At 34.9% G+C, this 26,208-nt stretch overlaps 1 protein-coding gene across 1 annotated transcript in view; it reads right to left on the bottom strand.

Annotated features, from left to right (window-relative positions):
* LOC311169904 (putative ATP-dependent RNA helicase DDX60) overlaps window positions 1-24,396 on the bottom strand; it is a gene marked incomplete at both ends in the record, with an annotated part of 70,591 nt that extends 46,195 nt beyond the window's left edge. Inside the window, 12 exons of the mRNA XM_084232149.1 lie at window positions 877-1,040; window positions 1,637-1,886; window positions 2,579-2,707; window positions 7,059-7,162; window positions 8,644-8,785; window positions 10,840-10,998; window positions 14,891-15,061; window positions 15,868-15,987; window positions 17,522-17,863; window positions 18,189-18,378; window positions 23,810-23,879; window positions 24,147-24,396. Of these exons, the coding sequence (XP_084088275.1) occupies window positions 877-1,040; window positions 1,637-1,886; window positions 2,579-2,707; window positions 7,059-7,162; window positions 8,644-8,785; window positions 10,840-10,998; window positions 14,891-15,061; window positions 15,868-15,987; window positions 17,522-17,863; window positions 18,189-18,378; window positions 23,810-23,879; window positions 24,147-24,396 (2,091 nt within the window). The remainder of the gene's footprint in view (window positions 1-876; window positions 1,041-1,636; window positions 1,887-2,578; window positions 2,708-7,058; window positions 7,163-8,643; window positions 8,786-10,839; window positions 10,999-14,890; window positions 15,062-15,867; window positions 15,988-17,521; window positions 17,864-18,188; window positions 18,379-23,809; window positions 23,880-24,146) is intronic.
* Between the last annotated feature and the right edge of the window lie 1,812 nt (window positions 24,397-26,208).

The raw sequence follows: 26,208 nt of genomic DNA, 5'->3' as shown, positions 1-26,208 counted from the left end.
CCAAAATCATGGCCCTGACAGACTTGGCTCAAGCCTGTCCCTCAGCAGCCATTGTTCCATTGCAACCTCACATGGTGAGGGGATGAGCTAACACTCTGAGGTCTTTTTATAAGAGCACTAATTCCATTCATGAGGGTTCCATTCTCATGACTTAGTCACCTTGCAAAGGCCACATTTCAAAACACCATCATTTGTATGCTCAGTGAAAAAAGCCAGAAGGAAAAAGAAAAATATCGGATGGTTTCACTTATAACAGGAATATGGGGAAACCAAATAAGACATCGGTGTAAATAAAATAATAACAGTACAAAGCACAACAAAGCAAAATCAGGCAATTATAAACCAGAAACATCCTGCAGGGGAGGAGGAGAGAGAGGGATCAGAGGGAGGAAGGTAGGAGCACAGGGGTCTGAGGTGATGGTGCATGGGTGCCTTGGGGAAGGATATTCTATGTGGACTCAATCTGAGGTGGTGGGGGGAAGCAAATATTGTCTAAAAAATGTAAAAAATGATAAATGTTAAAAGAAAAAAATACCATCGTTCTGGGGGTGGGAGGGGTGCTTTAAGTTTTTACATATGAATTGGAGGGAACATAGACCTTCAGACCTTAACACCTCTAGTATCAATAAAACATTTATTCTAGGTAAATATAAGGTTTTATATATATATAGGTAAATATATGGTAATTTATTCTAGGTAAATATATCCTATATGGACATGTCTATATAAGATAATACATGGCTAACATTTGGTTAATTTAATATAATTTAATACATACTAATTCCAAATATATTTCATAATATACTTCATGCAAACACACATACACACACACTCATATATATATGAATGTCATGTAATATTTCCTATGGCATCTACCTGATGACATAATGAGTATGCCAAGTTGCCAAATCCAATATATTTTAAATATTTGGCTAATTTTTGTCGATGTGTATTTTGTAATTGTTCTGAATATTTTTCATGGATTATGTGAATCCTTTTCATCAAGTTAATTATTATGTTTATATCTTTGGACTCTGCTTCTGTTGAAATAAAACATTGGTATGGATGGCATAAGTTAAACAAGATATTAATCAAGCCCCCAAAGCTGATTTAACTCTACTGTTCAGATTTTTTAGAAAGCATATTTACATGACTCATTCTTAATAATTGAGGAGCTCATAATAACAATATTATACTGCATTTAAGAGTGAGGTCTCCTGAGTTAAAGTAGCAAATAAAAATACAAGAGATCCAGTTGTAGCATATATTGATTGGCACATATTAAATAAAAAGTTGTTTATCAAAAATTCAAATTTAACATGCCCATGTTTGATTTAAGAAGTTGGAAAATCACTTCTCTAATCCTCATTGTCTTCGTATGCATAACAAGGACACTAATAATAGATCTCATATCACATGATTATCCTAAGGATTAAAGAAAATAATCATAAAATTATGACATATAAAATGACTATGAAGCTATTACTGGATCAAACAAAAGGAATTTTTTTGTTCTTTAGACATCAGAGTTCCAAAATCAGTATAAGGAGTAAGAATCAGAATATGTTGTACATATCAATTCTTCTGTTCTCATTTTATTGTTTAAGGAATTTCTAAAATTAGTATTTTTACATACCTGGTTTTAAACAGTTTTTTTTCCATAATTTGAAACAAGCACGTAATCCTGCCATCTCTGCAATAAATTTTACAGATTTAACAGTGCATGTTTGGAGAAAGTCTTCTAATTTTTTTATGCCAGAATTAAGATTTTTTCTAATTTCCTTTATAATACTTGGGGACAAGTTATTCCATCTTTCTTCCTCTTTTTTTTCTTCTTTTGCCACCTGTCTCTTTTGATTTTTTTCAATATGTGTTCCTGCATTTGTCTTGAAAAATAAAGAAAAAGAAAAATGTCCATGCAGCAATTAAAATAATTGTTTCCAGAACAACACATACTTTTGCAAGAAATATTTAGTATCTCGTCATTAGTTTATCATTCCTAATATGAAAGAAGCACATCAAATAGGACATTAAGGGTCTCAAGTAATTAATTGTGTTTCAAAAGGTTTTTAATAATAGAATGGGCAGTGAACTATTGTGGAAGACTATGGGTGTGTTGGTAGTAGGAATGGTGAGGTAACATACATCTGAAGGATATGATCCTGTATATCTAAATCACATACAGCACTGTAAACCAATATTGCCTCAATAATTGATAAATAAATAAATAAAATATGAAAGGGAAAATATCTACAAAGAAATGTATCAAAATGTTAACAGTGCTTAACTTTGTGTGAAGGTTTTCTTAGAATTTTTAGTTTCTTCTTTATACTTTTATTAATTTTATAAGCCTTTAAACAGATTAAATTGTTTTATCTTTTATGATACATAGTATTTAGAGTATACTTCTTATGACAATTATAAATTTTTAAGAGATTTTTTTCTTTTGCTAACACATGAAATCACAAATATATACAATGCGGAATATTGTTAATGAGAGTCTTACATGAAAAGAATAGAGCCTAAGGACCCCCCCACACCCCAACCATGACTGAGCCCTGTTAGATCAAGACTGTACCTGGTTTGTTCTCATCTTTTGCACAGAATTTTCTCGAGCTCGGTCTCTTACAATGCTTGCTGATCCACTTCCTGTCAAAGATTTTTCAAAGGCATGATAAAAGTAATGCAATACACCTGTATTTCTCTTCTTTTAGAATCTTTGAATTTGGCTAAAAACAAGCTATTAAAAATATGTTGACAATGCTATCTATAAATTAGAGTTCTATTAAGAGAGGACTCATGAGAAAGGCTTTGATACTAAATCTTAAAGTTTGCATTAATCTAATTATAGAAATATTAGTGACTGAGATATAGAAATTCAAATTATTGAGTCATATTACAATATCATGGATCCAGACCAGCTTCTTTTATTTGTATATTCATTTAATTACGATACACTAGGCATATGAATGTAGCCCATAGAAAAAGTCAATGATGATCTTATGCCTACTTTCATCCAGTGCAACAAAACCACAAGAAAAAACTCCAGCTCTATGGTATTGTTGATGACATTACTCATAGGGTCAAGAACAAATCACCTGAAATATATAAAGTAATATAATGCAATGCTAATTTAATAGGAAGTTTTTAATAAATAAATAAATATCCGTTATGTCAAAACCTTAATAATAGGGAAAAGTTAAAAAAACTCTCTGTGATGCTTTTTTATATATCTTCTTTCCCTACTGGACTGTGTGAGGAGGAAAATATACCTTTCATGTTTCCTATTATACTCCCAGAAAATAGCATAAATCAGAGCACACAGTAGGACTCTATATACAGGATACATGCAGAACACGTATGTCAGAGATCTGCAACACTAAACTGGTTGCCATTTTTCCATGCCATAAGGAGTCCCAATGTGTGTAAATGATTTTTAATTTTCCTTTAATAATGTTCCTATACCAGTGTGAAATCCAGGAAAATACCAAGATTATAAAACTATATTGGCCCATAATATTTTACTGTCCCAATTACTAGATTATTTGAATATTTAAGATATTTTACTCAATAAATAAAATAGCTAAATAATTTTTTAGAACAAGTAATTAATACAATTACTAATGTGGGCAAACATGACCAATATAACCTTATTAATAAAAACATTGAATCTTATTATTTAATAAGATTTATAAAAATAATACAACAGAAGTTTCTAACCAAGAAGAACAAAGAACTAAAGGAACTTTAAAAATAAGGGTAAATAAGCTAGTGTAGCAATCTAAGAAATGGAATCTCATTTTTCATACCATAGGAATTAGCTTCATCTCAGTTCTGCAATGAAAGGTGTTAGAAATTTGTATGGTAGGGCCTCCCTGGTGGCTCAAGGGATTAAGTCTCAGCATTGTGAAGCTATCCGCAGCCACTGCAGCACAAGTTCAATCCTCGACCAGGGAGGTGACCCACATGGTACAGCAGACATTTCCTGTCTCACCCACTGCTCCCCTCAGTAATGTATTTCAGTCAACCTGCCTGTTCTGTTTCCCACTCTGTCTTGTGAATCCTCTTACCTCCCCCCACCCCGTACCCAAGTTCTTCTATGCATAAATAAATAAATCTTAAAAAAAAAAAAAGAAATTTTATGACATCAGAGAGAAAAGGAGAAAAGGATATGACAAATTAAACTTCATTAATCTTAGATGAGTCATTGCTTCTTATAGACATGATACAATTCTTAAATGAGAATGCTGAAAATGTTTCTTAATATTAGTTTGTTTACCACTACTGATGCACTTGGTCCTTTCAAATTCATCACTGAGAGGTTTAAAAGAACGCCAGTGTCTGCAGTCATCAAATTCTCTTCTAGAAAGATCTAGAAGAGCCATGTCATCACTGCAGAAAGAAACAAAGGCATACATTATAAATACACATGCAATTTTTCAAGTTGTTACTCTAAGCCATGACTTATTTCAAGGTCTCCATCCTTTTTTGTGTTGTCCTTGTTCGGTTTTGGTATTAGTGTAATGTTGGCTTCATAGAACGTGTTTGGTATTGTCCCTTCCTTCTCAATTTTTTGGAAGAGTTTGTGAAGGATAGGCACTAATTCGTCTCTGAATCTTTGGTAGAATTCATTTGTAAATCCATCAGGTCCTGGGCTTTTGTTTTTGGGGAGGTTTTTGATTACCATTTCAATTTCGCTAATTGTAATTGGTCTGTTTAGGTGTTCTATTTCTTCTTTATCTAGCTTTGGGTGATTGTAGAGTTGTAGGAATTTGTCCATCTCCTCTAGATTGTTAAACTTGTTTCCATATAACTGTTCATAGTAGTTACTGATTATTCTTTTGATTTCTGCTGTGTCCGTTGTGATTTCTCCTCTTTCATTGATGATCCTGTTTATTTGTGCTTTCTCCCTTTTTTCCTTTGTGAGCCTGGCTAGGGGTTTGTCTATTTTATTGATTTTTTCAAAGAACCAGCTCTTGGTTTCATTGATCTTTTGGATTGTTTTTTTAGTTTCAATTTCATTTATTTCTGCTTTGGTTTTTATTATTTCTTTTCTTCTACTGGTTTTGGGGTTTTTTTGTTGTTCTTTTTCTAGATCTTTGAGCTTCGAGATTAGGTTGTTTCTTTGCGTTCTTTCTTGTTTCTTGATGTGAGCTTCTATTGCTATATATTTTCCTCTTATTACTGCTTTTGCTGCATCCCATACATTTAGGATATTGGTGTCCTCCTTGTTGTTCAATTCAAAAAATTTTTTAATTTCTTCTTTGATCTCCTCATTAGTCCAATGGTCTTCCAGTAGTGTGGTTTTTAATCTCCATGAGGAAGGAAGGTTCCTTGCCTTCTTTTTATGCAGACCTTATTTATTTAAAGAAATAAACATTGTAGATATATTTCAAGCCTCCTAGATACTAATCAGAAATATCATTCTTCTCCCTTCTAAAAAGTAATAGCTACTGCATTAGTCATGTCCATGCATTTTCATATCTGTCACTTAATAGATTGCACATAAGTGATATCACAGTACCTCATTCTTGCTTTGTTGCACTAAAAATATGGTTTTGATTCACACATATTGATATGTGTGTGGAAATATTTTTTTACTCTGGAGTATTTTTAATGATTTCAAGATTCATGTACATAATTAATCTGCATCTGGTCTTTAATCTGTATATCTGGCTGCCACCAAAGCGAGCCACCTGTTCTCTTAATTATGAACCTGTCATATCTATTATAGAATAAATGTTAAGGAAATATTTGTGAGGAATTAAGGAAAGTTGTTTTCAAAATATGCAAGTATATTTTTAAATCATAATAATCAAACATCAAGAGAAAATTACTAAAATTCTTATAAAATTAATCTTCCTGTGTGAAATTTTAATCATATATTCACAACAAATACAACAATAAGCAGCTCACTATATTCAGTAATAGGAAAATACAAATGTCACAAACAGGAAAAGTTTTTTTTTTTATAAATACCTGTTTAGGAAAGATAATTTTGACAAAACATCTCCAGCAAAATCTACTACAAGCTCAGATTTCAGAGGAATGAGTTCTGATTGATGAATTTCTTGTTTTGACCCTGGTGGCAATTAAGAATACAATAAATATCTGAACATCAAATTCTACTAATAATCTGACATTGTGCTGCAACTATTTCTGGAATAGCAAAGCTAAACATCTGTGTCATTTATTACAAAACAAATAATACTTCAACTGAGTTAGAATTTAATTTGAACTGAAGCTGAATGAATTTGAAAAATAAAATCAGGAAGGAAATCACCATGCAATCAGAAAAGACAAATATTTATTCTGAACCACAGTAAAAAATGTGCAATTTTTCTATAAACCAAAAGAAATATTATAAAGCTTATAAAAATTACCTCTAGTAATAAAAATTACCTACATTTAATCACCAATATTAATAGAGTAATCTCTGCCTCTGATTGACATTTAAAAAGAAACTTTATATATTTCATTTAAGTCCTAATTTTTCTACATAAATAGACTGTCAAATCTGTCAACTACAATCTCCTGAGGACTACTTAAATTCAAACTGGTTTCTCCATAGGAAATTTGTAAGACAGGCATAACATGGAGACAAACACAATTTCACATAAATTCAAAGCTATTCTCTATCCAGAAATCACTAAATGACTCAAGAAAACCTCCCCAAGTTTTTATCTGTAAATTGAGATTGATAAAACCACAAGCAGGGCTTTTCTAAAACCAGACAAAGCACAATACATGGCAGAATGGGTGTTTCATAAATGTTAGCTGCTTCCTTTCCTGTGTTCTCATGTGTGTATGTGAGTGTGTGCACACTTATAGAAACAAATAAAACAGTGGGATGACAAAGAAGGTGTTTAAGTTGTAGACACTAATAAGGAAGACTAACCATTCCAAAAAACAAAACTTAAACAAAGGCCAGTTTATTTTCTGAACAAGTATCATACTGTCAATCTCTCTCTCTGTGCTGAGTGAGTCAACATTTAAAGATTGTCAGTACCTCTAGACAATCCTTTCTGTGTAAGAAACGGTCTGGATGTTATTCTCACAGGAATGGCTTCACCAACATTGTCAATCTCTGATAGTGTCACAATTATGTCCCACAACTTCACATATTCCTGCATCAAAGTGTCACCCATTTCCAAGTTTGTTCCTATGTAGAAAAAGAAAATATACTCAAATTAATAATTAAAATCTAACTGATAGTCAACCATACTTTATGTTTTACAAGTACTCAAGTTGTTACTTAAGTTTTCGTCTGTGAGTATCAACAAAGCTTAAAAATGCTGAATCGATTTTGGCACATATTAATGCTGTAACTATTGTTATAAGAAAGTGAAGCATCTTCAAATTTAGTTACTGGTATGTTTTTCTTTTTAAAAATATTTTCTTGGGCCTCCCATGGTGGCACAGAGGTTGAGTGCTGGGTTGCAAAGCTGCCTGCAGCCTCTGCAGCACCAGTTCGATCCCTGGCCGCCGGCGAGGGTTCCACATGGCGCACAGACCTCTCCTGCCACCTGCTGCTCCCCTCAGCAGTGTACTTGTCAGTCTGCCTATTCTGTTCCCCTCTCTGGCTTTGGTTAATTCTCTCACCCTCCCGCGCTTCTGACTGTATCCAGTGATTGTATAAATAAATAAATCTTTAAAAAAATTTTTTTTCTTTTTATTGTAAAATCTGCAAACATACAGAAAAAGTAAAACAATGTGTTATTTTATTATAAATAACACTATTATAAAATAGTATAACATATAATAATAGTATAATAGTATCTAATAGTATAAAATAAATACTATTATAAAAATAGTATAATGACTTACATTATACAAATCCATCATTTAAGTTCAACAGTGAAAATTTTATCATATTTGCCTCATCTTTTTATCTTTTCTTCTCTGAACCATTTAAGAGTGAATAGTACAAATCATGTGACAGTTTAGCCCTACACTTCAGTTTACAGCTTCCAAAAATATATTCCCTTATAAAAGCAAATGTCACAATCACACCAAAGAAAATTCATAGTACTTCCCTAATATCAAATACCCAAACATATTTAAATTTTTCTATTATTAAGAAAACACAGCAGTTGGGTCAATTAGAAGTCAGTTTATGGCTCCATTGTGGCAAATGGAGAGTTAAGAGTCCTTCTGAGGAGTTCAGAAGGTCTTTCTGGGGGACATACCCCAGTGAGGCAAATTAGGGTGCAGAGTTCCTACACCATACATCTCCCTTCTCCAGAAAATACTCCAATCTGACACTCTTTTTCAGTTTCCACAGGAACAATGCCTTGTTAAAAATAATCAACACCAAAACTCTTGTGCCATTTTATAACACATTTGAAATATGAAAAAAAAAAAAACATAATAAAAGGCAACATCACAGTGTTCTGGGATAGCTTCTTTGTTCCCTTCAATTTACTCTCCATTTTCCCACAAAATAGCTGATCATTATCTCATTGTTAATTTTGAAAAAAGGAATTTTTACCTCTAATAAAAATGCAGATGTCTCATGAAATAATCTGCTAGAAAACGTCCTATCCAATTGCATTTAACTGATAAATAGCCCATTACCATTATTAGTCAGACACAACTCTTACCTATCCACCAAAAAATGAACAAAAAACAACTAAAACATACCTCTTGTATATTCAACTTCATAGTAATAAGCAATGTTTTTCCATAACATATTATCAGTTAAGTCAGGTAGGCCAACAAAATCCACTTTCCAATCATCTTTAACCTTTAATTGCTTTAGGATGAAAAATCTATTTTTCATTAGCTGGGGGGAAAAAAGAAGCAGAGGGGCTTATTCTAATACAATAATAGCTCACCAGAATGTTGAGGTCTTATTTGTATCCCTCAATAGGATGCATGCCTTATACTAAGAAAGAAGAACTAGAGTAAATACCAAAAGATAATGACAATTTCCCAGCTTTGACAAAAATAAATGACTATGTACAGATGACTTATTATATTTATGTTGCAGTTTTTCCATTATAAAATAACATAGTTAAGTTATACTCTGCATAGTAGCTTGCAGCTTGAAAATGAAAATATTCTTTTGAACTCATCACAGCCCTGAGCTCAATAAATATTCCTTAATGGATTCAAACTAGAAAAGTGGGTATTTCATGGTCATTACTACAGAATTTTAATTAAAAGTTGTTTATGAGTAAGGGCCAAATAAAACACATTCACATACCCGATGGGGTTTCGTAACCACATAGTAGAAATGTCACCTGCATGCATAATGCCACTGAGTTGACAATGACTAGGTAATAAAATCAACAATGCAAATAGTTCTGCAATAAACATAAGTGTACAGGTGTTCTTTTGAATCAATGTTTTTGCATCCTTTGGGTAGATCCCTAGTAGTGGAATTGCCAGGTCATATGGTAGCTCCATTTTTAGTTTTGTTGCAGCACTATTTACAATAGGTAAAAACTGGAAACAACCCAAATGCCCAAAAAAGATGACTGGATCAAGAAAATGTGGTATATATACACAATGGAATATTATTCAGCAATCAAAAAAGATAAACTCATGCTATTCACAGCAACATTGATGGAGCTAGAAGCAATTATGCTCAGTGAAGTAAGCCAGAATGAAAAACAAAAATATTGGATGGTTTCACTTATAGCAGGAAAATAGGGGAACCCAATAAGACATCAGTGTAAAAAAATAATAACAGTACAAAACGCAACAAAGCAAAAACAGACAATTATAAATCAGAGACCTCCTGCAGGGGAAGAGGCAGAAGAGGGATCAGAGGGAGGGAGGGAGCACAGCGGACTGAGATGATGGTGCACGGGCGCATTGGTGAAGGAAACTCTATGGGGACTACACCGGAGCGCGTGGGGAGAACCAAATTTTGTTTAAAAATGAGAAATGATGCAAACAATAAAAATTTTTTTAAAATTTTTAAATAATTAAAAAAAGAAAAGAAAATGAACAAAAAAATCCAATATGGGGAAGACCATAAAAGAAAAAAATAAGTAAAATCCAAAATGAGTCTGTCTGGTGGGGGAAAAAAATTAATTAATTAAATAAAATCAACAATGCTGTTTTACAAGTACACAACTATGCCTTAATTTGTTATGTTTCTTAATCTCTTGCAATGGCATTGTTTTATCTTTATGTAATTTAGTATCCCTTTGTCTTGCACCATCCTAAAAGTAATGGGAATAATTCTAGTCTTAACAGGCTTAAAATCTCATAAATGAGATGATATAATGTGCAGTTTGATTAAATAAAGGTTGCTCCAAAATGCTCATAGGTTATGTATTTTTCTTGAGCTAAGGTATTAATCCAATAATTGCAACAGACTATACAAAATATCAGACTAGGTAGCATTATGCTAAATACAGAAACTAAGATTTTTAAAGATGCACAATAGCAATTATCTTTTACATTCCTTTTCCTGTTTCAATTAATAATAAAATATAAAATGTAATTGATATCAGTTGCTTACCTACTACATTAATATATATGTATAACTGTCTATATATGTACATATATGTATGAATATATATACATATACATATAAAGCATTGTTTCTTTGAAGAAATTGCATGATTACTTAGAATTCTTAGGACTATGCATTATTTTATATGCAGTTGAAGTACTTTTTCTTGTTGAGCACTTATATATATATATATATATATATATATATACAATATGACTATTTTTCCTAGAAACATGTATTGTTTCCTAGAAGCAGCTTTTAAAATACATACAAAACTAAATGTGATAGTACAAAAAGCAAGGCATTATGTATTCTACATTTTACCTTATTGATTTACAATACTTATTAATTTCCTGTGCTTCACTTACCATTTCTAGAAATGGTGTAAGCTTTCTATCCCAAACACAGGTAATGACCCTACTCTTAGCTCTTTGAGACAGAGGTAACTGTTGAAGGAAAATAACACTAAGGCAGTGCATTCTGCAAAGATCTGCTACTTCACGTAGTGTTGGTATTTCCTTCAAGTCCTAGAAAACATGAATTTTAAAAAGGATCAATAGGAAATGTAAAAATTCAGATATGTAATAACAGTATTTTAAAGTACCTTATCCACAATTTTGCCATATGATAGATTTCTTTTCAGTGATTTCATTTAAAGACAAATTTCAGTAAGTATATGATTTATTTTTCTAGACTCTACACTTAGCTGTTTTGCCTAGGAGTATAACTTTTTCAAAATAAATATCCCACAAAATTCATTGTGATTTAATATAGTCATGTTATAAAATGATAGAGGATAGAGTCACCTGTTTGATATCTATTTACTACAGATTCAAAGCAACAGTACAAGAAAGGTAATAAGCTTTGTCACATCTGTTCCTACAAAAAAGACCAGGTCTGAATTGGAGTACAATCTGCATACTAAGCATCCTAGTCAATTTGTTTAACACTTGGTAATCTGCAAAGTTGAATAACAATACCCATCTTGTAAAATGGTTCTTAATATTAATGATAATGATTCAGAAAAAAGCTAGCTGTTATTATTTATTAGTAAAATCACCATCATTATCGGTATTCTTTAAAGAAAACAATGGTTCTGAGCAACACAGTAGATAGATAGTTATCCAGCTTCATCTTTATCATAGCCATAAGCATGGTCATCAGCAGCACCATCCCTATCAGCTTTTACAAATGCTAAGTCTTTTGTGGAATATGACTAGGAAACCTTTGAAATTGATATAGTAAAGCAATTCAGGGATAACATGCAAAAAGGCAAGTCCAAGTGATACAAGAGAACTTAGAAAAGCTAAAAAATATTTGAAAAAATTAATAAGCTCAGAAATAAAATCAGTGAATAGATGATATGTAGTGAAACTTTAAATAAGACAATAATAGACATTCAGGAAGCAAACAGCTTGAGAAAGCTTTAAAGCAGAAGAAAACAAGTGGAAGATCAAAGCAATGATCTTGAAGAGAGTAAGGCACAAAAGACCCAGGTGAAAGACGAGAAATAAGATATGAAAAAGGAGAAAAAGAAAAAGAAGAAACACATCAAGAACTATGGACTATCTGAATTTATTAAGAGAGGCAACCCTTCTGGGTTTCCCAGAAGGGGAAGTAAGAAATGGGAACAGAGAACTTATTCAAAGAAATATTGAATTTCTTCTGGGGAAGAAACTAAATAAATAAGTCCATAAAACTAGATAACCTGGTTATCTAAGATAATGAGACCTGACCAAGAGACATAGAAGTGAAGCTATCAAGAGTTCAAAAGAAAGATTATTGAAGGTGACTAGACAGTTAAAAGCAGAAACTCTACAAGCAAGTAGATAGGAATAACATAATCAAGATAAAACTGCTAACTCAGAATACATCATCACACAAAAAAGAAAACTACAGACCAATATGCCTAATGAATGTATATGCAAAAATCCTCAACCAAAATCTTAGTAAACTGAATTCAACCCACATCAAAAAGATCATAAATTAGTATCATGAAGAAGTGGAATTAGTCTAAGGATTCAGGGATGACCTGCCTACAAAAATCAATGTAATTCACCACATTAACAAAAAGAAAGATAAAAATCAAAGGTCACATCATTAGATACACAGAAAATGACAAAATTCAGTTTCCATTTATGATATATAAAATCTTAATAAAATGGGGATTGAAGGAACACACTTCAACATAATAAAGATCCACATCTAATATCATATTCAGTGGTGGGAAAATAAAATCTTTTCCTCAAAGATGAGGTACAAAACAAAGATACACACTTTCTCCACTACTGTTCATTATAGCATCAGAAATCCTGGCAGAGCAATTGGGCAAAAGAAAGATGTAAAATAAATCCAAAATGGAAAAGAAAAGATAAACTATCTATATTTGCTGATGACATGGTAATACATATAGAAAACCCTAAAAACTGTTAAAAAAATAATATAGCAGTTTAGTGAATGGCAGTCTACCAAATATACAAAATAGGTGGTGTTTTTATATGCAAATAACAAACTAGAAGAGGAAGAAATCAGAAAACTATACCATTTACAATCACATCCAAATGAATTATATACCTAGGGATAAACATAACAGAGGAGGTGAAAGACCTAAACAAGGAAAAATACAAGATATCATTTAAAGGAAATTAAAGATAATAGAAGACCCAAAGAGATGGATAGATATTCCCTGCTCATAAATCTGAAAATTAACAATCGTAGGACAACCATCTCTCCTAAAGCTAAGTATACAGATTTATTGCAATCCCCATCAAGAGTTTGTTAGCATTCTTCAAAGAAATAGAGCAAACACTACTTAAATGTAAATGGAACCACAAAAGATTCCAAATTATAAGAGCAATCCTGACTTAAAAGAACAATGATATCACACGTCTAGATTTCAAACTATACTGTAAAGCTATTATAATTGAAACAGAATGGCACTGGATAAAAATACAGAGATCAATGGAATAGAGCTGAGAACCAGAAATAAACCCACACTTACAAAGAGAGTTAATGTATAACAAATCAGTAAAGCATATACATTAAAGAAAGAAGGTCTTTTAAACAAATGGTACTGGGAAAACTAGACAGTCACACACAAAAGAATGAAACTAGGCTATCTCACACAATACACAAAAATTAAGTCAAAATGGATCAAAGATATTAGACCTGAAACCATAAAAACAGAAGAAAACCGGCAAAACACAGTAACATTGGCCTCAGAGTTACCTTTGGGACCTTCACTCCAACAGCAAGGGAAACAAAAGCAAAAATATACAAATTGGGGCCTCTGTGGTGGCACAAGGGGTTAAGACACAACCTATGAGGCTATCTGCAACTACTGCAGCATGAGTTTGATCCCCAGCCAGAGAGCTACCCATATGGTGCAGGAGACCTCTCCTGACTCAGCTTCTAATCCCCTCAGCAATGTATTTCAATCTACCTGTTCTGTTTCCCACTCCCTCTCTGGTGAAGCCTCTCACCCTGGAACCTCTGGCCTGTACCCCAGTTCTTGTATGCATAAATAAATAAATCTTTAAATATATATATACACACACACATACACACACACAAATTAGGTTACTTCAAACTAAAAAGCTTTTGCACAAAAAAGAAATGATCACTAAACCAAAAATACAGACTGGTCCAGCTACAATGGAAAACAGTATAGAAGTGTCTCAAAATATTAAAAACAAATCTACCAGATTATGCAACAATTCCATTCCTAGGTGTCTATTCTAACAATACAAAAAATACTAATTTAAAAAGATATATAGTGTGACAGCACCATTGACAACAGCCAATTAGGGAAACAGGTGTCAAAGGACAGATGAGTGGATTAATACGATATGATATATATACACAATGAAATGCTACTCAGCTATAGGGGAAAAAAATGAATTGTTGCCATTTGTGACAACATGGATAGAACTGGAGGGAATGATGCTAAGTGAAATAGGTCATAAGGAGAAATAAACTCCAGATATTTCACTTATGTGGACTATAAAGGAACAGACAAAACAAACCTTACAAATCTGACTATAGAACTGAGGCGTCTGGAAAGTAGGGGGGACAAAATAGGAAGAGGTTCAATGGCCTATAATAGAGGATTAATTGTGCTTAGATGGTGGACATGGTGTGGTAGCATACATCTGAAGAAGTACGAACCTATACCCCTAATTCATAAACAGTACTATAAACTAACACTATCTCAATTTAAAAAAATACAATTTAAACCAATAAATAAAATCAAAAAGGTTATGATCAACGCATTTATTTCAATATTTAGTCAACATAGACATGACAAGCACACATTTCCTATTTGATAATGAGTTTACATCTATAGCTACAAGTTGTAAGCATTTCTACATCTTTAGAAGTAGCATTAAATAATTAAATTAATATTTGAAAGAATCCCACCTGGGTGCTGTCATTTTCTGTGTTTGTGTTTAGGTTTTCATAGTCTTGTGCATCAAGTAGCATTTTTTCATAGAATTTAAGTGTCACAGAGCATGAAACAGCACAGACTATACATCTTATATCAGCTACTTCTGGCCACAGGTTCTGAAGTAAGGACAAGGTTTCATGTATCTGAAATAAAACGAAATAGTTTTTAAGTTTATGAGGGAAAGAGTGAAGTCAAAGAAACCCCAGCAGTTTTTGTACGGAACAACCAAAGGAACAGACATGCCGTTAGCTGACAAGGGGGAGGCTCCAGTGAAATGAGTTTAGGATAAAGGTCTATTTAAGCTTCGATAGCTTTGCAATGACTATTAAAAGTTCACATGGAGGTATCCAACAGACTGCTGGGGAAACTAAATATCCTGCATGTAAGCATACTGACTCCAGAGTCCTATGATCCTGGTCACTACATCACTTCATACCCAGGCTTCCAAAAAGAATGACCTATAGAAGGGAAAACAATGTCAAATGGCATGTTTGAAGAAGTCAGCTGGGTAACATAACCGCTGACTTAGGTCATGTTCCTCATGAGAAATAACCAAAGGATCAATTAACTCCCACCTACTAGCTACACAGATACCATTCCTCCCCAGGAAATTGAAAAATTCCTATTTTGTAAAAATGTGATTATCCAGTCATCACTGTACAAATTGCAAAAATAAAAGTTTGAGATCTTAAAATTATCATAGTAGTAGTCTTCCTCCTATTGTATTGTGTATTTTGTACAAAGATTTTTGTATGAAACACCTACAGTTTAGTAAACAATAAATTTTGTCACAGTGCTGTGCAATTTGAAGAACATATCCCAAAGATGCAAGTCTACAAAATCAGTGAGTACACGAAAGCTTGTAGAGGAAGCATGTGTGTTCAAGAAGCAACAAATCATTAACAGTATGTTTCCTAGAGATTGAACTTAAGTTGCCATGTATTATTACCTCTTTCTGTAAGTCTTCCAAATTTAGTTTCAAATGACCATACAGAAGTATTTCTGTTTCCTGTGACTTTTGGCAATAGTCTATTATGCGGTCGTGTAAGGCATGTAGTTGTTTCTTATGCTATAAAACAATCACATAAGTAAATCTGGTTCAAAAAATGCAAATTACAAACCTCTAGGTAAACCAAACACAAGATGGAAAATGACATTTATAATCATTTGGCTATAGAAAAAACATAAAAATCAGTAAATTCGTAAAATAGACTTTCCTTTTGTTTGAACTATTCATTTCTGAGGTAATTAGGATATAAAATGCTATAGTGCATTTATTTTTAATAAAACCAACCACTAAGAAAATACAAGTCTTAGTATTAGTAGTAGTATTTTATATTGCTCCACACTGATCTTTTGTCCTATTTTTAAAATAAAAGAAAAAAAAAAACCTGTTTAGTGAGGTTCTCAAGCCTTAATATACATAACTATCTATTTTTAATGGTGCAACTACTTAAAATATTTTCATGAATATACTCAAAAATAAGGGACCTTCCCTGGTGGTGCAGCCGTCGAGTGCTGGGCTGCAAAGCTGCCCACAGCCTCTGCAGCACTGGTTCGAACCCCAGTGGCCAGCGAGGGTCCCACATAGCATGACAGACCTCTCCTGCCACTCCCACTGCTCCCCTCAGCACTGTATTTCATCACTCTGCCTGCTCTGCTCCCCGCTCTGGCTCTGGTGAATTCTCTCACCCTCCTGCGCTTCTGACTATACCCAGTGCTTGTATAAATAAATAAATAAATCTTAAAATATATATATATATATTCAAAAATAAGATGGTAAAAATATTTTCTCTCTCTTAATTTTAAAAGTAAGAATACAAACAAAAAAGCATCCCAGACTCAACAGTCTTTAAGTAAGCTTAAAATATATACACAAAAATATACATGTAACATATAAGAGTTTATAAATGGGTGTGTATAGGAATGTGTGGATACACACATACATGTTTTTTATTATTTTTTTAATTTTTTTTTTATCGAGGCATGTTTTATTTATTTATTTATTTGTTTGTTTGATGGTTTGTTTATACAAGCACTGGGTACAGTCAGAAGCGCGGGAGGGTGAGAGAATTCACCAGAGCCAGAGCGGGGAGCAGAGCAGGCAGACTGACGAAGTACACTGCTGAGGGGAGCAGCGGGCGGCAGGAGAGGTCTGCACGCCATGTGGGACCCTCCTCCGGTGGCCGGGATGCAGCCAGGGATTGAACTGGCACCGCAGAGGCCGCGGGCAGCTTCGCAACCCAGTGCTCAACCGCTGCGCCACCGGGAAGGCCCCATACATGTTTTTTATATACAAGACATCGACTGAGAAATTTCCTCTGTGGTCCTCACTTATCTTTGAACCCTCTGAATTGTTCTTCCCTGTTGTTCCCTTTACATTTATGTAGCCAATACTTTTCCTCCCTATCTCTCAAAATGGCCCATAGCAAGACTTAATCCTTTCTCCTGATAAAACCATATTAAAAAAAAAAAAGCCTCCCTCTTTTTCTACATTGGAACACTCCAGAGTCTCCCCACGCCCAGCCTTTTCAATTAAAGGGTATGCAATTGGTTAATTTTTTCCATTACTTTTTTTTTCTAGGCAATTTAACCTAACTTACCTTTGCAAAATATGCTTGGTGCAAATAGCTACTAGAGGCACAAAATCCATAAATTCTCAGGACATCTGACTCCAATCCCAAAGGTAGTACAATATTGATTTTCTTCTGAAGAGCATGAAGGATAAAAATGTGTAAAAAATCTGTTTGATGAGGTGTTAGTCCCTTTTCTAAGACAATTAGGTAAAACGGATAACATTCTGTAAGAAATATTTCCCATTCTGGAGATAGGCAATTGGAAAATTCTGTACGAATCGTGACATCAGTATTTTTCTCTAAATGTTGAATCAGTGTGGTACGAAGGGCCTGGAGTCCGGGGGATTTAATGTATAAATTTTCGGCATCCTGTAGAAAAAGAAACAAATGTTAACCTTAGAGATAAAACAGAGTAACTAGAAATTTTCCTAAAGATTAGTATTGTGTATAAATTGTATTAACATGATACAGAAGAAGTTCAAGGTGATTAAAATGTATTTTTCAGCTTCCTGCAGAAATGTTTATAAATATTCACTCACTAATTTCCTATTGATAATACATTGTATAATTTCCTACTAATAAAAACTTGAGATATAATTTTGCTGAGAGAAAAAAAGAGTAAATGATAAAATTTTTAAATGATTATTAATTTTTTTCTTAGACTTACAAGAGTGGAAAATTAAATGCTTTTTACCTTAAAAAAAACTACAACAAATTTTGCGTCCTTCTGAATAAAATCATGCAGAAATTTTTCCACAAGATAGAAGAAGTGAAGAGTTTGTCCTCTTTTTAAGGTCATATTCGAAATACAAGCAACGAATAATGAATCTCCATCAATCAAAAAAAATTCAGATTCAACAAAGTCTTTAAGCAAGCTAACCATGCTGAATAAAAACATAAAACACATAATGCAAATGTTTAAAAACGATAATTTGAGAGATAATTTCACATTCAATTGGTTATTCAAATTTTCTTCTAGCTTCAGAAATTTAAAGAAAAACAATTATAAAATTCCATATTTCAGTAACAACAATCCAAGGCATTCCCATCTAGTAATAGAATAATCCCTCAGCAAAAGATCTGATTTATTCTACAGAAAACTGCATTTCACTGGTGTAGGAATAAATTTATGCAAAAAGTGTATCCCATATTTTAAATTTGGATACTGACTGTATTTGTACTTTAAGTGTGAACAATTAAAACAATCATGGGGCTTCGCTGTTGCCACAAGGGGTTAGGCACTGCACTAAGAAGCAATCCGCAGCCTCTTCGGCATGAGTTCGATCCCCGGCCAGCCAGAGAGAAATCCACATGGCGAAACAGACCTGTCCTGTCTCACTCACTGCTCCCCTTGTTAGGGGGAAAAGGATGTCCCAAAGCAAATTCCATATAGGCTTTGTGGACTCCACCCCCACCCCAGGTCAAAGCCAAAGACACTGGGAACTCCAAATCCCATCACCACCAAAGGGAAGGTGGCTGGGACCTGAGGGTGGGGTTAAGCAGCCAGGTGAATACAAAAGGCAGACACGTGGGCTTTGGGGATTTCCCCATTTTGGCTCTCCACCAGCTCGCAGCGTCTGGCCAGCTCAGAGAGTGACTTTGGGTTTCCAGGTCGTCGGTTCGGGTAGGACGCATTAAAGACTTTATTTCCCTATTTTCTCCCTGAGTTGTACATTTTCCTTATTTCTTTTTCTCTTGTAAATAAACCTTTTATTAACCTTATGTGTGTGCCTGTAGTGGAGTATTCATAAGTCCCTTTAAAGCGCGCGGGTGAGGACCCACAGCCAGGAACCCGTTTAATATCGGGGTTGCTCTATAACACCCTCAGCAGTGTATATCAGTCAGTCTGCCTGTTCTGCTCCCCACTCTGTCTCTGGTAAATCCTCTCACCCCCCCCCCCCACATCTCTGGCCTCTACCCCAGCTCTTGTATGCATAAAATAAATGGATCTTTAAAAAAATAAAAATAAAACAAGTATTATCTTTGGTCTAATATATGCATGAAACTGTTGTAGAGCAACCCCGATACAAAACGGGGTGCCTGACTGTGGGTCCTCACCCGCGCGCTTAAAAGGACTTATCAATGCTCTACTGCAGGCACACGCGAAAGGTTAATAAAAGGTTTATTTACAAGGGAAGGGGAAATGAGGAAATGTACAGCTCTGGGAGAAAAGTGGGAGACCAAGTTTTAAATGAGTCCTACCCGATCCGCCGATCAGGAATCCCAAAATGGCGCTCTCAGAGTTGGCCACCAGCCAGGAGCGGTGAAGCCAGGAGGCGAGTGATCGCGAGCCAGAGAGGGAGCAAGGCCCACGTGTTTGGTTTTTATATCCAACCTGGCTGCCCAACTCCACCCTCAGGTCCCAGCCACCCTCCCCTTGGTGGTGATGGGATTTGTCTTTCCCAATGTCCTGATGGCTTTGGTCTGGAGTGGGGGTGGAGTCCACAAAGCCTGTATGAGATTATCTCAGGACATCCTTTCCCCCTAATATTTCCCCCCTTTCACTTTTTGCCACCATTTCCATGGTGATGAAGATCAAATATATGGATGCTGGGATACAGTCTCAGATGAAAATTTTCCAGGGTTCCAGTCTGAAAGAAAAACGAATCCCTCCAGGTAGTGTCCATTGTGGAAAGCAAAAGTCCTCCATTCCTGGAAAAACAGTTCATCAGTCCCAGTTGAAAGAAAACATCTGGAGGCATTAGCCAGAACAAGACAGCAGATATGTCAAAAATCACAGGAAAAGAAAAAAAAAATCTTAAAATGGTTCAACTTATGTAAAAACAAATTCTCTCAAACTTGATCCCAAATTTTTTTAAAACAGCATAGCAAAAGTTTGCAAACCAAATCTACTTTTAAACCATATTGCCTATTTTTGCATAAAATCACAGGGCAGAATAACTAAGCAGCAATTTTTAGCTGGCTTCGTTGGAATACTCCATATAGGATTCAGAGCGAACTGTTGACATCCAGTCCGTGTAGGCTTCTGGAAGAAGTTGGTCTCATCAGACTCCACCTGGGCTTTCCTCTTCTTGAGGGTACCAGGGACTTTTCGTTGGCCAGGTTGTCCAGTCCTGCCAATGGAGGCAAGCTTCCTCACCTTCTTTGGAGGTCTCTGGAACCCTACAAACAAGGCAAACAGGTTCTCCTCTTCTTGGTTCAGCTCTGTTTCAACTTTTTGGAAGAGCTCCACACAAAGCCACACAATGAAACTTATGTCCAATTTTTTTAGTTTAAACAAAATCCCTATGGAAGTTATGCAAAAAAAGATTCTGAGATAAGTAGTAAAAGATTACCACCACTATTTTTATGCTGTGTTGGTATCAAGGGGAGAGAAAATGCAAACACAAGTTAGCTTTGTTGGAAAAAAAAAATTACAACCTTGCTGCAGATCCTGGTCACCAAAACAAGAAAACTTTGTGGATTTAGAGCAAAATGCAAAAAAATCATCAGTATTATTATGTCAAGGAAAACTTAGTAAATATGAGGTGTATTTCCAAGTCTATTCAGTCCTTAGTAGAAAAGTTTTACTCTCAAAACCAGCTCATTTTTGTTGTTGTTTTTTTTTTTAAGATTTATTTATTTGGGCCTCCCTGGTGGCGCAGCGGTTGAGTGTTGGGTTGCGAAGCGGCCCGCGGCCTCTGCGGCGCCGGTTCGATCCCCGGCTGCTCCCCAGCCACAGGAGGAAGGTCCCACATGGCGCGCAGACCTCCCCTGCCGCCCGCTGCTCCCCTCAGCAGTGTGCTTTGGTCCTTCTGCCTGCTCTGCTCCCCGCTCTGGCTCTGGTGAATTCTCTCACCCTCCCGCGCTTCCGACTGTACCCAGTGCATGCATAAACAAAATAAATAAATAAATAAATAAAACATGCCTCTAAAAATAAATAAATAAATAAAATAAAAAATAAGATTTATTTATTTATACAAGCACTGGGGTACAGGCCAAAGGCAAGGGAGGTTGAGGGAATGCACCAGAGACAGAGCAGGAAGCAGAACAGGCAGAAGGACTGAAATACACTGCTGAGGGGAGCAGCAGGCGAGACAGGAGAGGTCTGCCACGCCATGTGAGAATATCCCTGGCCGGCAGGGAATCAAACTGAGACATGGAGGTTGCAGACAGCCTCACAGCGCTGCCCTCAACCCGCTGCGCCACCGGGGAGGCCCTCATTTTGTTTTTAAATTAATGAAAGATAAACAGGTGAGAACTCTTCACCGAGGGCCTCCCCGGTGGCACAGCATGTTGAGCGCAGCGCTGTAAAGCTGTCCTAGGCCACTGCAGCATGGGTTTGATTCCCGGCCGGCCAGGGAGATATCCTCAAGGCACGGCAGACCATTCCTGTCTATCCCGCTGCTTCCCTCAACAGTGTTTTCGGTCCTTCTGCCTGTTCTGCTCCCCGCTCTGTCTCTGGTGAATTCTTTCACCTTCCCGTGCCTGTGGCCTGTACCCCAGAGCTTGTATAAATAAACAAATCTTAAAAAAAAAGAAAAGAACGCTTCACCCAAACCAAGTTCCCAAAATATACTTCCCTACATTTCTCCTTGAGGGCAACCACAGGCTTGAATTGTTTTCATCATTGTCTTCCTAAATTTTTAAGTGTTTATGATGATAAATATTTGCCTGGTTTTGTTTCATTATTAAAACAACATCTTATATGTGTACTCTGAAACTTTTTAAATGTGATCACCAATTGCTATTAAAATTCTAGCATATGGGGGGCCTCCCCGGTGGCGCAGCGGTTGAGCGCTGGGTTGCGAAGCTGCGCGCGGCCTCTGCGGTGCCGATTCGATCCCCGGCAGCTCCCCGGCCACCGGAGGAGGGTCCCACATGGCGCGCAGACCTCTCCTGCCGCCCGCTGCTCCCCTCAGCAGTGTACTTCGGTCCTTCTGCCTGCTCTGCTCCCCGCTCTGGCTCTGGTGAATTCTCTCACCCTCCCGCACTTCTGACTGTACCCAGTGCATGTATAAACAAAAAACAAACAAACCAGTAAAACAAGTAAAATAAAGCATGCCTCTATTAAAAAAAAAAAAAAATTCTAGCATATGGTTACAGAAGGCTACACAGGAATAACTTTATTGCTGCATAATATTCAATTATATGTATACATCATAATATATTCCACATCTTTCTCTTTTCTTTCCTTTTTTTTTTTTGCTATTGCAAACTATGCAGCAAAGGTCATTTTTGTGGATATATTCTAATGCACAGGTGAATTCTAGGGTATAGACATACAAATTACCAATTTCTATGTTATAAAGTCATACCAAATAATTTCCCGAAGCAACTGTATAGAATTACACCTGTATAAGCAGATGTCAGAAGTTCAATTCATCTACATCATTTCTAATATCTGCTATTGTATAACATGAACAACATAATTTACCCAATTTGTAATTGTTTTGACTAAGATTCAGGAAAATATGACATGCAGCTGCTTAAAAGCTGAAATATTACAGAGATGTATTAATTCCACTGTGTATGCTTTCAGATTTACTCTGCGTATTCTAACACATAATGTAGTACTTCATTCTGAAGTCAGGCTACCTAGGTTTCGATTCCTAGATCTATTACAAATTCTAGGACTTGAATTAGTTGCTTTCCTATCTTGTGCTCCATTTGAGAAATGGGCTAATGTTTCATAATGTTGCTGTGATAATTAATGAAATAGATATCTACAAATTGGTTAGAACCAAACTGTGCTTAGGTCATATGTGCTTATTTTAAGTGATGTTTTAGAATTTTTGTTTTATTTTGAAACTGTAGTCCATAGATATTATAGTATATCTTACAATAGTTTAGAAAATAGAAATATGGAGATAAATGACATAACATTAGGCATAACAAATCACATATGGCAGATTTTTTTTCTTTCTTTACTATTTTATTGCTAGTATCTAGCATATTAACAGGCACCGAAAATAATTATGAAGAGAATGAAATAATGCATTCATTTAGAGTATTCATCCTGGACAGTATTACATACTACTTTGACATGAGTTAAAATATACAAGATAATTTTGTGAGATTTGCATAATTTTTTGATATGCGACATGATGCCAATTGAATTGATACATTAATCTTGCAATATTCAAAAGGAAGTTGATCTTTTTTCTACTTATAACTTCAAAGTTTTCTGTATCTTATTTCTTGTTACTGAAAAGACATACACCACACCCTTTCCCAGGAAAAGACAATACCTATTTTTAAAACCAGAAATGTCTTGCCAAATTGGCAGTTTCTACAAGATGATTCATAGCAAGAAGAAATTTGAAAATATGCCATACATATTAAATTAATTACTTCTTTGAATAGATTACTTACGTAGATTTTAATAGAGTTTTCAAAATCAATGATGAGAGGTCTGGTGGAGTTAACCCACAGTCAGCCAGTCCTTTAAAAATAAAAAACAAGGACTTCATATTCAATTTTAAATTAATCCCAATTAATGACTGCTTTAGCTAATTTTGAGTATTTATATTTTATACATATATATGCCTACAATATTCAATAATATAATAGCCCTATAGAGTCATATGAGAAACTTGTTAAAATTTATCATTCTTAGTCTCTATCTCCAAGGATTCATTGATCCTATTGAACTGATGAAAAGTCGAAGACTCTATATGAGAGGAAAAATCATATACAGATAAAGCCTCACCTGATTTTCCCAAGCCTTGGCGTCTAATATCTGTGGCTTTATTGTCTTTATTGATTTCAGACTTATATGGTGATTGTCTAGAATCTAGATCTTCTGAGTTTAGAAGAGAGTCTTCAAATTCGTCAAATGATGATGAACTCTCTGAGCTTTCACAGTCATAGTAGTTTTCACTTTCAGTATCACTTTCACTGTCACTGTCACTGGTACCAGGGGTTAATTGTCTGTTCAACAAAGCATGTGCCGAAGCCATGATCTATAAAAATAAAGATTTTAATTATTTTATTTAAAATACCTTATCACAATATAGTTTACTCCTTTGAAAGGCAAAAGATGTTTGATTACTCTCTCTCTAAATCTCCTCAACCCCTAGTTTGCTAATGAGGATAATTTTTCATTATACTTTCCCCTAACTTCTTTGCAAGGAAGTAGTAAGGGAAGGTAGAGTTCCATGGTAGGGCAAAACACGTTTCTGAAAAAAATATAGATAGATATAAATATACAGATATACATTTAAGAAGAAAAAAAAGTACATATTTAAGCAGTACCTGCTCCAAGACTCTCCAACACAGTGAAAAGCTCCCCAGTTCCTCTAGCTAGCAAAGTGATATCTTCCTCCTTTATAGAGGGTAATAGCCTCTGCTTTCTTGGAAACAATTTGAAAACTTTACCTAATGTAAGTATATCACAAGCAATATTTATTTTCTTGATATCAGTTCCTACCGTTTCAGGCAGTTAACCAAAGTCCACATTTTACACAGCCTGTGTAGAGAGATTTAGTCTGTGCCAGGAGGAAAGAGATTAGATGCCAAAAACAAACAACAAACAGAAATGGTTGATATGTACGTTCAGGAATTAGGGAAATATGTATGGAAGTAGATTTTGAAACTATTAGCATGTGGGGAGCAAATGAAAGGGTAAAGGGCATAATTCATTGATATCAGATAATGATGATCTGCTAAAGAACTTAACCAGGTGGGCTCTAATCAGTCATTCCTATTTTCTCAACATTAGTATCATGACTGAACCAAAACTTTATAGCCTCAGATACTATGCATGGAGCTTTAGAACTGGTAAATGCATTTGTTTTTAATCTCTTTCAATCAGATCAAAAGCAGTTAGCACCTGCCTAGAAAAAAATACTAATTTGTCTCAGGACTCAAATTTCCTGCCCTCTCTCAAAGTCTGTACTCTGATCTACATGAGATTCCAGCGATTATCTTGGAAGTTTTCCATACTGATCATATCAGGCACTATTAAAGTACATGTTTTAATGCTCAATTTTCTATTGCCACCCTAAGTCATAACTACTTGTGCACCAACCACCTCTTCCTCCCCCTAACATCTAAAATAGAATTATACTGTCTCCAGTTTTACATGATTTATTTGATCTATGCTCCAGATTTATCCATTTTTACTCTCTCTTGGACTCTTCCAAAGATTACCTCCCTTCATCCCATTTTCTCCTCCCTCACCTCTCTGCCTTGGCTTCTTCCCCTGTGTGGAAATAGAACTCCATTCCTTCTACCCCAAAATAATCTTACTGCTACCTCTGTTTCATTCATTCAATTTTATCTCTTTTTTCCAGTCTCCTCTGTAACTATTTCACTGCATTATCACACTCCTCTAGATACTAACCACTCCCTTTTCTGCACAGAATCATGTATCATTAAGCTTCTAAGAGGATTATCTAAAGTCTTTTTCATTCTTCTACCAAGCACTAATATTTTCAAAGAAAAATGTGATAATTATTTGGACAATCATTTGATCTCACTGCATTTCAGTTTTCTTTTCTTAAAAATAGTAATGAATAAACTTCCCTTAGAAAGCGTAAAAGTATGACTATAAAATGAGATGTACAAGTGTTGGCCCCATCTGTCACAAATCCTAATATTTTCAGCATTTCCTGGTTCTGGCTTTTTTTCACTTCCTATAAAAATAATTTCATGTTGATGATTATTTATTTCATTCATTAATGAATGCACCCAATCATTTTTTACCATCTAAAATCAAATACTACCCTAGGAATTATCCTCAAGATGACTAGTCTCAAGAAACACACAGT

Source organism: Talpa europaea (genome assembly GCF_964194135.1).
Source record: "Talpa europaea genome assembly, chromosome: 4".
NCBI lineage: Eukaryota > Metazoa > Chordata > Mammalia > Eulipotyphla > Talpidae > Talpa > Talpa europaea.
Note: the sequence above shows the minus strand (reverse complement) of the source record. Positions and strands in the feature narration are given on the sequence as shown.